At 39.5% G+C, this 15,562-nt stretch overlaps 1 protein-coding gene across 2 annotated transcripts in view; it reads left to right on the forward strand.

The window, feature by feature from the left end:
* LOC137199208 (tumor necrosis factor alpha-induced protein 2-like) overlaps positions 1-15,562 on the forward strand; it is a 41,705-nt gene that overhangs the window by 789 nt on the left and 25,354 nt on the right. The window contains exons 2-8 of one of the 2 annotated variants that reach the window (XM_067613338.1): positions 5,902-6,036; positions 10,774-11,401; positions 12,288-12,399; positions 13,866-13,988; positions 14,075-14,169; positions 14,257-14,349; positions 14,906-15,032. In XM_067613338.1, the coding sequence (XP_067469439.1) occupies positions 5,902-6,036; positions 10,774-11,401; positions 12,288-12,399; positions 13,866-13,988; positions 14,075-14,169; positions 14,257-14,349; positions 14,906-15,032 (1,313 nt within the window). The remainder of the gene's footprint in view (positions 1-5,901; positions 6,037-10,773; positions 11,402-12,287; positions 12,400-13,865; positions 13,989-14,074; positions 14,170-14,256; positions 14,350-14,905; positions 15,033-15,562) is intronic. The other variant, XM_067613339.1, reaches the window with a different exon arrangement.

Here is a 15,562-nt window from a genome sequence, read left to right on the forward strand (position 1 = left end):
CATAAGTACCATTACTGCTGCTGGCTGATAAAGGTGAGAAAAAAAATATGGATATTGAGATTTTTAAAAATCCTAGTGGTGGATTTATTTTCAGACACCTTCACTTCTTCTACATTTTGATCATCACTGAGATGAGTCGGTTTATGATCAATCACAACTAGTTTGTACAGATCAAAAGTGTCTGATAAACACGGGGTTAACGTCTCTCCTGGAAGGCATTCATGGTGTTGCACTCAGCTGTTCACAGTAAAAGTGAAACAATTCGTGTCAAGAATGAAAAAAGGGAACGTTGGCTCCTTTCTTGCCTCCACACAGCTGACCAATCTGGTCTGCAGCGTAAAGTGGGTGGAAAGTGCGATTCATGGTTTCAGAAGATTACAAAAAATTTCAGACACAGTCCCCCCACTCCAGCATCAGAGAGATGTGGGGGAAGGGGGTTTTGGAAGCGATTCGAACATCCCACAAGCAATCCTGACAGAGCATACTGGTAACTAAGTTTACTCAGAGATAAACTTGTATTACTGAGGCATAGAGTAGATTCAGGAAATAATATAATATATAATATACAAATGGTTATCTTTGATTTTCATATATATATTAGGGATGTGCCCGAGTACAAATACATTATTTGGCATAGTAGTGGGGTTTTTTATGAACATTTATTTCGTACAGATATTTTAAAAATTGTTTGTGTTAGGGAAGACAAAAAAAAAAAACATGTCAAATACCAGCACACGGGTCGGTTACATCACTATCTCAGTGTCTCTCCTCCGCTCCGCTGTTACATCTATCAGCAGGTCTCAATGAGGGGAGTCACATCCACCTGCTACAGTTGGGGGTGTTCCCCAGAGATAAAGCTGAGCTACTGACACACACGAAGTGTTCTCAATGGAGTCTCCGTAACCTGTTGTTCCCCTTCTCCTTTCCAAAAAGTTAGGTTGTAAAAAAAATAGGCAATAAATGAGAAGTGCAAAGCAAGAATTGCCTTTGAAGTTCTTCTCTATGTGTTACACAGTGTGCTGTCTATGTGTTATGAGTGTATAAATAAGTAGAAGTCTGTCTGCACATCAGTGATGCATTTGGTTTTGCTCAGTAGTCAGCGCAGTCATCTGTCACCTATTTCCACTTTTATTCAAATACAAATACAAATATAAATAATTTTGCTGCCTCAAAATATAGGCAGCATATATATATAGATATATATATCTATACCCCCGTCTTCCTCAAGCTCGGGTCCCAGGCCTGGGAGTTTGAGGGTTCTGCGCAGTATCTTAACTGTTCCTAGGACTGTGCTCTTCTGGACAGAGACCTCAGATGTTGTACCTGGAATCTGCTGGAGCCACTCTCCCAGTTTGTGGGTCACAGCCCCCAGTGCTCCAATTACCACTGGCACCACTGTTGCCTTTACTCCCCACATCTTTTCTAGCTCCTCTTTCAGGCCTTGGTATTTTTCGATCTTCTTGTGTTCCTTCCTCTTGATGTTGCTGTTGCTTGGGATTGCTACGTCTATCACCACTGCCTTCTTCTGTTGTTTGACAATCAACACGATGTCCGGTTGGTTAGCCATCACCAGTTTGTCAGTCTGGATTAAGAAGTCCCACGGGATCTTGGCTTGGTCATTCTCAACCACCTTAGGAGGTGTCTTCCATTCTGACCTTGGGACTTCCAGCCCGTACTCAGTGCAGATGTTCCTGTACACTATGCCAGCCACTTGGTTATGGCATTCCATGTACTCTGTTCCTGCCTGCATCTTACACCCTGCTATTATGTGCTGAACTGTCTCAGAAGCATCTTTGCACAGCCTGCACCTGGGGTCCTGTCTGGTGTGGTAGATCCCCGCCTCTATCGATCTTGTACTGAGTGCCTGTTTTTGTGCTGCCATGATTAGTGCTTCTGTGCTGTCCTTCAGTCCAGCCTTTTCCAGCCACTGGTAGGATTTCTTGATATCAGCCACTTCTTCTATCTGTCAGTGGTACATGCTGTGTAGGGGCTTGTCCTTCCATGATGGTACCTCCTCCTCCTCTGCATCATCGGGTTTCTGCTGCCTGAGGTATTCACTTAACAGTTCATCTTTGGGGGCCATCTTCCTGATGTATTCCTGGATGTTGGTTGTTTCGTCCTGGACATTGGCTCTGATGCTCACCAGTCCTCAGCCTCCCTCATTCCGCTTAGTGTACAGTCTCAGGGTGCTGGACTTGGAGTAAAACCAAGTGAAATGACTGGCACGGCATACATGTTGATGGCCCGTATCTTGTTCTTCCCATTCAGCCGACTTTTCAGGACCTGCCTTACTCTGTGTAGGTATTTGGCTGTGGCTGACTTCCTTGCAACCTCCTCAAGGTTACCATTTGCCTGGGGGATCCCAAGGTATATGTAGCTGTCCTAAACATCTGCAATGCTGCCTTCTGGTAGTTCAACCCCCTCCGTTCTGATCATCTTCCCTCTATTCGATACCATCCACCGACCACACTTATTCTGATGTCATTGCTGTAGATCCTGGTGAGGTGGATCAGTGAGTCAATGTCTTGCTCATTCCTGGCATACAGCTTGATGTCATCCATGTAGAGGAGGTGACTGATGGTTGTTCCAGGTGGTGCACAGGTTGGTCTGCCTGGTCTTGCAGTCTTGGGTGACTGCTCTATTGACCAGTAGCTGGTGCTTAGCACCCCTGGTATTGCAACCAATTCCTTTCTGGGCCCTACTCATGTATTGGGCCATGTGCCTATTCATCTTAGCCGCTATGATGCCTGACAGGAGCTTCTATGTTGTACAGAGGCAGATTATTGGCCGGTAGTTGGATGGGATCATGCCTTCATGATCAGGACTGTCCACCCTTGGGTTAACCACTCTGGGTGTGTCCCAGCAGCTGGTTCATTTGTGCTGCCAGGTGTTCATGGAGTGCAGTCAGTTTCTTTAGCCAGTAGGTGTGGATCATGTCTGGGCCTGGTGCTGTCCAGCTCTTCATACCTGACACTCGTTCTTGGATGTCTGCCATTGTAATGGTCACTGGATCTTGTTCTGGGAGATTGCTGTGGTCTGTTCTTAGATCCACTAGCCACTGAGCATTGGTGTTATGTGATGCCTCCTTCTCCCATATGCTCTTCCAATATTGTTCAGTCTCAGCCCTGGAAGGTTCTGTTCTCGTGTTATTACCTTGCTACTGAGAGTACACTTTGGATGGTTCGGTGGAAAACATTCTATTTATTCTCCTGGCTGTGTATCTCTTCAGGCAGGTAGCCAGAGCTGTGAGCCTTTGCTTGGCAGTCTCCAGTGCCTCAGGTATAGACAGTTTGTTGTACTTCCTAGGCATCCCTTTCGTCCCCACACCTTTCTGTAGCTCTGAGAGTTGACTAACTTCTCTCCGTGTTGCCTTGATCTTGGCCTCCAGCCTCCTTCTCCATGGGGGGTGATGGTCTTTGTGGCTTATGGTGTTCATCTTGTAGCCAAGCATCTCTAGGATCACTGTTGCTGTGGTGTATATCAGCTGGTCTCAGTTACGGTCCTAGTAGGGAAAGCACGTAGTGCTGCATTCACATCCTCTAGCAGACTTTCACTTAGCCTTGGTAATCAGTTACGTTAGTTAGTCATGATAGTCATTCTTAGGTCAGTTGCCCTTGTGTTAAGGTCATAAGGGCTTGTTGGGGCTTGGTACCCAATCTCGGAGTGTGGGGAGGTTGATGATATCTCCCCTTTGACCTGTCATCCTGGCTCCCCCTTGCTGTAGCATGTTTGTTTCATATATATATATATATATGTATATATATAATCAAGATCTCAAGAGTAGAGCCCCAGAATATAAATACAGACCTGGAAATGTGCATGATATATCCCCTTTAAGCAATTAAGAATTAATTAAGAAATTAATTGATTGGTTGATTGATCAGTTATGAAAACAATCATTAATTGCAGCTTTTTTTCTGTACCAAATTTCATGACAATCCATCCAACAGTTGTTTTTTAATGTGAAAAATGATGATGATGTAGAACAACTGGATGTATTGTGTCAGATCGATGGATGACAGTTGAAGAAAACGCCAGATCAAAAACTGCTCTTTGATGATAAAAAATCAGGAGTCAGAAGTCCAAGCAGCAAAGTGTTCTTTAATGCTGGCAACAAAGGAGAGCAAATTAGTGCATACAAGATGAACCAGGTTGCTCTGAAGGTTCTTGCCTTCAGGGCATAGTTTTTATACCCTTGGGTCGGCATAGGTCACACTTAATGTCCATCCTCTTTATCTTTGGCTAATTACACCATTATATTTTATCTTCGTCACTTGTTGTTGGTCAAAACTCTTCAAGACAGGTCTTGAGCTGTCGTGGATATATACTGGCATATTCAATTCTATCTGGTTATGTCCATTTTTTTTAATACAAGTATTAGGGATCATTTTACACCATTATTGCCAAGTTGTCTTCTGGCCCTTATTTTTTTATTAGTTATTCTTGTCACTTTACACCCTTATTTCTTGATCTTCTCCAGAGTGTATTTTTAAAAAAGGTGAAGACTTTAATGCAGACCCAAGCAAAGTGACATGTAATACAAACACACTCAAATTTCTCCAGTGTATGACTATGATTCTTTTACCGTGTTTCTATACTTATATCGTGATTAAATGTGATTCATGAGATTACAAATACATCATCAATAAGATTTTTAACACACTAGCACTTATTGCTTATAAGATTTATGAAATCAATCTGCATAGCTTAATATTGTCTTTAAGCACACCAATGACACTTAATGAAAATACACCACAGATGCTAGATGATGCTTTGTGTTATGATTTAAACAGATTTAATTAATTTATTTATCTTATTGATTTTGATAGAAACAGTAATAGTTTTATTACAGATTTCTCTTTTAATATGTTTTCATTCAACTTTTTTGCTAAAAAAAAAAACTAAAGTGTTTGTTAAGGTTTTATTTTTTAAAATAACACAGGAAGCAACTAATGATAGGAGTGTTAGTTAATTGTTTAGCTAAATTTTAAGCTTTCTTTCTATTTAAGATATGAGAAAATACCTTTATGTAGTCATTTCAAGGACCAGTGTGTAAGATTTAGTGGAATCTATGGAATGGTCTTGGCAGAAATGGAATACAATATTCACAAGTATGTTTTAATTAGTGTATAATTACACCTGAAAATAAGAATCATTGTGTTTTCATTACCTTAGAATGAGCCCATTATCTACATAGGGAGCAGGTCCTCTTCCACAGAGCTGGACATGATGCACCGCCATGTTTCTACAGTAGCCCAAAATGGACAAACCAAAACCTGGCTCATTGTAGGTTCTCCTACACGCTTTGAAAGGGGAGGGGTATTCAGTTGTTTACAATCTGCAACCTCTCTGCTAGATGCCACTAAATCCTAAAAACTGGTCCTTTAAAGATGCAAAGACGGTATTCACAATTTTAAAAATAGTTAACTAAAACATTGAAAAATGGGAAAGCCATTGCTACTGGTGTGGATAAATTGTTTTGGGCGTCACAGCCCCCATGAAATTTAGCCGGAAGTTAGCCGCTCGGCCAGCGGAAGTCTCTGGTGTGCATGCTTTACCCATAGAGCATGCTCAGGATGCATTCATCCAGCCACAGCAGGAATGTCAAACTCGACACCAGATTAAACACTCTGTATACTGTGAAAAGAGAGATTTACCTGGCTGTGATAGGCTTAATCAGCATTGTGTGAACTCATTTTGCAAGGGTTTGAATGTAATGGACGTTCATTTATATGTAAAAGTTCCGCACTGCAGGTTTAAATACAACTTGAAAAATATCCCATTTGTTGCTTTCTAATGTTCCTTGTGAATAATGACAGTTAGCCAGGTAAAATATTCACATATTTCTTAAGTTTTTCACTTACTTTTTATTTTTTATTTGGCGGTATTTTGTCTCCACAGATTTGACAGCACCTTTCTCAGCCTGCTGGTCAAGTTTCTTGGCCTGGAGAGCAATGAGGACCCACTCAGACTCAATGGAGATGGATGGTGCCATGTTCAGGTCTCCCCTCAACCCAAGTGGAAGCCCTGCAGGAGGTTGTTTGAATGGGATTACAAATGTTTTAGCAACAGAGATAAAGTTAGATAATGTTAGATTTCTGTCTCGACAATAAATATAGTCTTATTGTAACGTTTGTATAGTGTAGAAAATAAATGATAAATTATAGATTTTTTTTTGTAGAGACAGAATTCTATATAGGAATGAGACAACTGGATTTCTTTGTATTAGAGAAAGAGTGGAAAAGCAAAGTGAATCAGAGATAAATATAGTCACCCTTCATGAAAGTGAAAAACATTCAATCATTCCTAGAAGCAAATAATAGTCAGCAGCTAGCCCATTGTTATTACATATCATCCATATCATGTTTCTTTCCTGGGGAGCCTCCAGGTACCTTCCCACAATCTCTTCTCTACACTTTGGCCATGGCCTTTCTAAACACTCAATAGTCTGCAAATTCCCTGCTTGCACTCCCAAGGACTGAGACATTTGTCTGTGTCTTCTCACACTTCATGTCCCTTCTGTTACAATTACAGTACTATATACTATACTGTATGATATAATCAGGCTAAGGTTCTCCTAGTTAAAAGTTACATGGAAAGATTCTGAATAATTGACATAGTGGAAATGAAATGTGATTACATGTGCAGTAACTATATTCAGATGTGTGCAGTAGTATATGTAATGTACCTCACAGACCGATCAGACGCCTCCTTGATGTTATTGCATAATGGATAGCAAAGCAAGCAAGCAAGCAAAGTTTATTTATATAGCACCTTTCACAAACACCAGTTACAAAGTGCTTCGCAGTCAAAGAAATAAAATAAAATAAAATAAATTAAAATGAAGTGAAATTAGAACAAAATAAAATAAAATTAAATCAGAATATCCCATGGGATAGGAATCTAAACATCTAAAGTGCTGTATATATAGGTCCCTGCTGAAATAATGTCACACTAATTACAGCTACACTAGTCCAATGAAATAATGGCCACACATCAGTTGAGGATTTATTTTATCTCTTGTTACTTTTTTGTCAGAAGACACTGTGAAAACTTCAAGAAAATAAAAGACATAAAAAGTTTAAAATATTTATTGGGCATTTTAACATCTCCCAAGCTATTGTCTGTTGACAAACAGGCCCAAAGCACAACAGAAATGTGATGAAACCAAATAAAATGACTGAAAACGTATCACCTTGCCCATGTAAAGGCACGTCAACACACATTATACACAAATATAAACCAAATGAAAGACAATTACCATGCGTGCCTCTTGGACCACATGCAGAATAAGGTTATTTTGGGGCTGTATGTCTCTCCTCTGTATCCATGTTGGTTCTGACCCAGAATGCCACAGCTATGCCCTTAACTAAAAACTGGTCATGTGACCTGTTACACTCACTTAATTAAAATAAAACTTTACATACAGAACACTAAATTTTTTAAACAAATATTAATTTAAGGTGGTATATTTTAGACAAATTTTTATCAGTAACCTTTTCAATATCTTATTTATTGCATTTTTTAATAATCTTTTAACAATTGGATGATCAGATACTCATTGAATTTTTGACAGAAACATATGTAATAAACATCTCAATGAACATGTCAATGAAACTGTCTCTGAGACAGTTGCACTCCCACCAAATTACTATGATTTATGATAACCTTTATGCAAACATTTGAATGAATTTAGTAATTTCCAGGACCAAATACTTATCTGTAAAAAAAACTCTTAGGTCTTGACTAACACTGTAAACTCTCCATACACGTAAATGTTTAGAGACTAGTTCTATTGGAACTTTGCTGCCACCAACAACCCAGTAACCATTTGCTCTCAGTTCATTAAGGGTATGCCCTCTGCCTTTATGCTGAGTTTTTCCATGGCAGTGTTTTAAGATAAGATGTGTGCCCACACCATCTCTTGGTAAGATTACTGGATGCTTCAAGTCAAGAGACAAGGAAGCCTTCTTTAATTGGCCTCTCACCCTGAGAACACCATCTCGCAATACTGGGTCAAGCTGGGACAACTGATGGCTATGTGGCAGTTTGCCATGACTCAGTAATCTCATTTCCTCTTTGAAGGTATCCTTTTTTGCCAAGTTCACAAGCACAAGACTGGCCTTTCTTCTGTCTTCAACATTTATGGTTTCTGCTGTCTTGGTTCTTTTTGGTAGTTGCTGGATTCAAGCAACATTCAATACTGTATGCCATTTTGAGAGTCTCTCCAAAAAATTCTCCTCTTTTACTTCTGTAGTTTGTAGCACTTGTGTCGTTTTGACTTCAGGATCACCCACCAGAAGCTTTGGGGAAGAAGAGTTGGAACTTGGGTCCAATAAGCCAATTTGAACTTATCAACTCTGCCACCTTGAGCCCTCTGGAAGCATGATCTGCTGGATTTTGATCAGTGTCAATATAGTACCACTGCACTGATCAGTTGTTTCCCTGATTCTTTGGACTCGATTTGCAATGAAAGCATGAAACCTTCAAGCTTCATTGTTAATGTATCCCAAGAGTACTTGTGAATCTGTCCAAAAGTACTCTTGGTCAATTTTGAGTACGCCCTGCCAGTCATCAGATACCCCGCTGGTATAGTAAGCTGGCCAAAGGAGGAGATAGAGGCCACTGATATCAAGACAAGGAAGCTCCTCACAATGCATGGAGGGTTTCATCCCAAGTCCAGCACCCTGAGACTGTAAACTAAGCGGAATGAGGGAGGCCGAGGACTGGTGAGCATCAGAGCCAATGTCCAGGACGAAACAACCAATATCCAGGAATACATCAGGAAGATGGCCCCCAAAGATGAACTGCTAAGTGAATGTCTCAGGCAGCAGAAACCCGATGATGCAGAGGAGGAGGAGGTATCATCATGGAAGGACAAGCCCCTACACAGCATGTACCACTGACAGATAGAAGAAGTGGCTGATATCAAGAAATCCTACCAGTGGCTGGAAAAGGCTGGACTGAAGGACAGCACAGAAGCACTGATCATGGCAGCACAAGAACAGACACTTAGTACAAGATCAATAGAGGCAGGGATCTACCACACCAGACAGGACCCCAGGTGCAGGCTGTGCAAAGATGCTCCTGAGACAGTTCAGCACATAATAGCAGGGTGTAAGATGCAGGCAGGAACAGAGTACATGGAACGCCATAACCAAGTGGCTGGCATAGTGTACAGGAACATCTGCACACAATGGAAGACACCTCCTAAGGTGGTTGAGAATGACCAAGCCAAGATCCTGTGGGACTGACAAACTGGTGATGGTTAACCAACCGGACATCGTGTTGATTGACAATCCCAAGTGACAGCAACATCAAGAGGAAGGAACACGAGAAGATCGAAAAATACCAAGGGCTGAAAGAGGAGCTAGAAAAGATGTGGGGAGTAAAGGCAACAATGGTGCCAATGGTAATCGGAGCACTGGGGGCTGTGACCCACAAACTGAGAGAGTGGCTCCAGCAGATTCCAGGCACAACATCTGAGGTCTCTGTCCAGAAGAGCACAGTCCCAGGAACAGTTAAGATACTGCGCAGAACCCTCAATCTCCCAGGCCTCTGGTAGAGGACCCAAGCTTGAGGAAGACACACCTCCACCTCCCATGGGAGGGGGGTGAGAAGAAGATTTTTAAAAAAGTTTATATATATGAACATGAAATAAATATCTCAATGAACATGTTAATGAAACTGTCTCTGAGACAGTTACACCAATAGCCTTTTAAAGTGACCTTGTAAGGAATTTTGACAAAGACATGAATGTGAAGGGGAAAGAAGCTTTAACCTCTAACCAAATTCTCCAAATTCTCTGATTCCAGCCTCTCAAATGGTTTCTTTGGTCTTCTTTGATAGTAAAATGAATATCTTTCGGTTGTGGATAAAACAAGATGTACGTCACAACAAGACAGACACCATCTTGATTGACTTTTTTCATCATTTTCTGACATTTTATTGACCAAACAACTGGTCAATTGAGTTTAGTTGCAGCCGTACTAAGGATTAACTTCATTAAGGCTGCCACTAACAATTATATTTATTATCGATTAATCTGTCGATTAGTCAATTAATCTTTTGGTTTATAAAATGTCAGAAAATAGTGAAAAATGCTTATCACAATCTCTCAAAGGTGAAACTTTTCCAGGGTGATGTTTTCAATTGTTTTTTTCCCTGACCAACAGTCTAAAACCCCAAAATATTCAGTTTACTACCATGAATGATAAAGAAGTAAATCTTCACAATAAAGGAGCTGGAAACAATGAATGTTTGGCATTTTTGTTAGAGGAGACTTAACCGAGTAATCAGTTATCAAAATAGTTGCAGATTCATTTTTTGTCAATTGAGTAATTGATTAATCAATTTGTTGTTTCGGCTCCAATCTTCATTATCATTAATGTGCCCATTGTTTTGTTGATTTAGCTAATTAATTGCTTGGTCTCCATATTTGTGAAAAGCCTCTGTCACAGAGGCAAAAGTGAAGTCTGTGCATTGGATGTTTTGTCCAACCAACAGTCCAAAACTATATTTAAGACAAAGAAAGAATACAGTTGAGAAGCTGGAACCTCTGGATTTTTGTTTAAAAAATGTTAAATCGATTGTCCAAAGTGTAGTCAGTAATCTTTATAAAAGGTACTATACAAATATCGCCAATAGATGAACTTTGACAAGGGGACTGCAAACCACTAAATACCTCAACATTTAAGTTTTATGCCACATTTTATTGTAAACACCATCTCCAACAGCTCAAAACAAGGTCTGCTCTTTGCTTTTCTAACTCAGTACTCACATTTGAGGAACTCCTTGAGGCAAACCATTTGTTTGAGGCCAGCCAGCTGCTGATAGAGAGAGAGGAGCGTCTGTTTGGGGAGATAACAGAAGCAGAGGCACTTAAACATCGGGAGGAAGAAGTAGACAGCCTTGATGTGGACCGCAGAGCCCTGAAGGACCTTGTAGTACAGATTCTGAAACAGTCTCTCAGCACAGAAGTCAATAGTGTGGCTCTAACATCTGCTGTGAAGGCCATCTGCCAGGAGGAGGAGCAGGACCAGCAGTGGAAGCAGAGGGATGGGACACCAACAGCTTGGAGGCCCAGCGGCTGGAAGAAGCTCCACGATTCAACGCTCTGCAGCTTGGTAGAGGAGCGCATGGACAACACCTCCTCCAGCCCTGAAGACCAGGTGGAGAAGTCTCTCCACATCCGCAGCATGGGCGTGCAGCTGAAGCAGGACCTGCTGTTGGTGGTGGAGGTGGTGAAGAGCTGCTACCCACCGGAGCTGAACATCTGTAATTCCTACGCCAGGTGGTACCACCAAACCTTCAGCGCCAGACTCAAAAAGATTGCAGAGTTTGGTCTAGATGACAAGGACTGCACTTCCCTCCTGTGCTGGGTGAACGAGTATTATCCAGAGTAAGTCATTAATTCAGTTTATCTTATTATTATAAAACAATAACATGGTTCAAAATCAACTTTTGGTGAATAATCTTATATTTCTGAATCCATTCTGTTCTATATTGGTGTATTTTTGTTCTGGTGGTAGCAGTGCCCAAACATGATGATGTCTGTCCATGTGTTGGTCCATCAGTCCATTCTCTGTCCAACGTATCAGACCAAGATTTCTCAACAACTACTTGACAGATAACAATAAATTTATTGGTGGAATAAAGTATACAGCATATAAAGTATCTATTTTTCAGCATTCTCCAGCTTTATATTTGCACTCCGCTATATGTTGGAGGCAAATATTGTACTCTTTTACTCCACTATGTTTATTTGTCAGCTTTAGTTAATGGTTACTTTGCAGATATGTATTATTAATAGAAATATAATCTACAACTAAATTAATATATATTATTATAGATTACATAAAGTAATTAAAATTGGCCCTACTTTACACATACATCAATAATTAATAATCAGACAATATATTATTTAATTTTATTCTGGGCCATTATTTATTGGGCCACTCTGCATAATAAGTGCTTTTACTTTTGGTACTTTAAGTATATTTTGATGCAAATACTTGTGTACCTTTCTTTCAATAAAATTTTGAATGCAAAATTTTTACTCGAAACTTTTACTGAAGTAAAAGATCTTAGTACCTCACCCACCACTGGTAAATTTAGCATCAATATTCATGATCTCCAGAGGATGATTCCCAATAATTATCTGACATAATGATTGTAACTTCCTGTTATCTGGATGTGTGCAAAATTCCCATGAAATCCTAATCTGTAGAGTTCATGTTTCTTGAATTGTTAATGACTGTGAATGTGATGTCTGCTCTCTGTGTCAGAGTCCTTCGAAAGCCAGAGCTGGCCAGTGAGATCGATCACGAAGCGTTGGGAAAGCTGCTGCCTGAAAAGTTACTGAAACCTCTGGAGGAACAGTACCTGAGCAAACAACAGGTAGATTCATTACATTTTAGTTATGTATAACAGTTTATAGTTTTAGTTTGTTTGGGTTTGGTAGTTTTACTCAAACCTCAGTCAGTCACTATGATCAACACTTCTGTGCAGAGTGAGATATCGCAGCAACTACAGGTTAGATTGTTGTTATATTTGTTGTGGATATTCATGGTCCCCAGTAGATGAATCTCAATGTTTTACAATACAGTATATACAACTTTATTAATCTCACTAGGGGCAATTTGTTTGGAGCAGCTTGTTGTTAACACAACACAATAACATAGAAATAAATAATGCAATATACAACACACAAAAGGAATAAAAAAAACACAAAGGAGCTGTATGTGGAATCCATAAATCAATAAATAAGCTTAACAGACACAACAAAAAAGATCAGATAAAACATCTACCAACAATGACAATGCTAAGACCTATGGAGCATTTAGTAGTCGGATTGCAGAAGGAATGAACAATTTAGAATAGTAGTTAGTTTTACATCGATGGCCAAAGCGCAAAACCTCCTATCTGCAGAATTTTCTGATTGGCGGATTTCACTTTGGATGATGAGAACAAGGAAGGCTGCTCATATTCAGTCTGTCTGCAAGATAATCCCACCCTTCGTTGTGACAGAAAAGTCACACAACAAAACAAAAACACAGCGCACAGTCCCTGGGTGTGTAGAGAGGCAACAGCACGAGTGTGTTACACAATCACTGAACATTCATCTCCAGTGGACGAGGAAGCAAATACACTGAGTTTAAGGAATTTCCCACTTAAGGAATTCTGACCCTAGCATACTAGAATGTAGTAACTATTACATTTACTACATCTTTTTACCTGAAAACAAACTTAATTTTATTTTTAATTTAATTCTAATTATTAACTTAATTTGGAGCATCGTTTTGTAGAACCTCTTCCAATTTGCACCAAGTGCAAAAGCTCCTATCTGCACTTTGCGAGGCATTAATATCTAGTCAGTATTGTGAACACATAATATGATAATATAGTCCAAAAACAGTGTATTATGTTTTGGGTATCCTTAACAAATAGCATTCTGCAAGAAAACAAGTTTTTTTTAGTTTTCTCAAAAAAGTGCATTTTTCAGATAGGAGGTTTTGCTCTTCAGCCATCAACATGCAGATAAAACATAACGATGCCCTGATAGCAACAGAGAACATTCACTTTCTAGAACAAGCCCAGATGAAATTATAATACTTGTGGCTTTCTGGAGGATTTTAGATGATCTAATCTCGAGCTCCAGCATCAGGCCACATTTTTCTGCCCTCTAGACAATAATCAATTTTAATATGATTGACCTGATGATATTTTCACTAGTGCCACCCTGGTAGAATCATAGAAAATTGTGCTTTAAAGAAAAAAGTAGTAGCCAAGAACATTAAGTGCCTGTGAAAGAGTGTCATGTATGTTAAACATGAACAGCTGCATGTTATTTTTTGTACATCCAGAGTGAGCTGACGACTTGCATCGACCGCGTCCTGGAGGAAGCAAAGCAAAAGTGGGAAGATGGAGAGGAGCCGTCAAGAAAGGACGGCTGCTTCGCTAGTCCTGTGGCCTACGACCTCATTCCAGTACAGTATTATCAACACAACATAATGCTAGATCAATTATCATTTTTAAATGCAGTAATTCATTCATGTCCTCTATCTGTCTTTAGCTCATCAATGGTATTGTGACTACAACTGTAAAAGTTGTGGGAGACCAAAGCAAGGCCCAGGATTTAACTTACCAACTGAAAGATTTACTACAAAGGTAACAAGATTGATTACTTGCTTCTAAATATTAGTTAGTTCTATGCTTAATGATATCAACACTTCATTCAAATACAAACTCCTGCAGGTTCAAAATCTTCCAAGACGACATCATGAAGCGAAGCAAACCGAACAGCAAGCCGTTCATCAAGGCGATACTCAGCTGTGTTGAACATTTCAGGTACTTTTCTTTTAGACAAACTCACAGCTTAAATCCACAGTGTGTCCACACAGTCATTTGAAAGTTGATGTGAAGCCTATATGAGGCTTCAGCAGTCTGAGTTAGTCATATCAAGTGGATGTCTGACACATTTACAGTCTTTTTAGCATCAAATTCCCTCTTTGTGTTTACTCGGACAGTGTTTCCCTGTTGAGCTGCAGTGGAAGTATAGTAACAAAAAGAGGGACTTTGGCACTAAAAAGACTGCAGCGTTGAAAGATATCTACTTGATTTGACTCATTTGGATGCTGAAGCTTCATATTAGCTTCAGATAAACTTTTATATACATTTTTGCAGAGAAGGAGGACTGTGGATTTTGTCCTCTATCACTTACATTGTAAGTGCATTATGAAGGGATCTTCTAACGGTCAGTATGAACAGGAGGAATGATTACAGCAAGAAAAACATGTTTCACTGTTCATTTGGGCTCCTGACTGTTTTAAGACAGACTTGAAAAATTGCGAACCTGTCCTTGAACATCAGCTAATTTGAGGGTTTTCCTGTGGTCTGTCTGCAGGGTCTTCCTCGTTAAGAAGAGTGATCTGTTCTCAAAGGATGTTCGGGAAAGCTGTTTGTCTGTTCTGATGGACATGAAACAATCTGCTCACATGTATTTACTAAGCCCTGTGCACAAGGTCCTCAAGGTAAGTTTATTTACAACCGATTTAAAGGCTATGTCTGGTCATGTTCTATATTTTTCTTATAGTCCATTAATCCTATGAAAAGATTTATCTTGTCCAAAAACTATTAAAAACACATCAATGAACCACACTGACACACTTTAAATGTTTAACAAGCCACAGAATCAGGAAATCAGCCAAAACTGACAGACTAAACATATTTTTACTGACTGCTTTCTTCTTCAAACTAAGCTCATTCTTTGATATTACCATATTTCTCTAAGAACAGTATCAATTATAAATACCTACATTTAGACAACAATTTAGACATTTAACTTTTTTTAATGTATTCTTGCACCAAACAATTCTTTTCATTTGTTTTCTTTGTTTTTCTATCAAAGAAACTGTCTTGGTAGTGTAATTTAATATAGATATATATATATGGATATTTATAGTAACAAAGTGCACGAAAATTGAATTTACAAAACAGAAATAACATAAACAAAAAAGCAAAACATCAATTAACAAAAGAATTTTAAAAAAGGGAATATAGG

Source organism: Thunnus thynnus, chromosome 16 (assembly GCF_963924715.1).
Source record: "Thunnus thynnus chromosome 16, fThuThy2.1, whole genome shotgun sequence".
Classification (NCBI taxonomy): domain Eukaryota; kingdom Metazoa; phylum Chordata; class Actinopteri; order Scombriformes; family Scombridae; genus Thunnus; species Thunnus thynnus.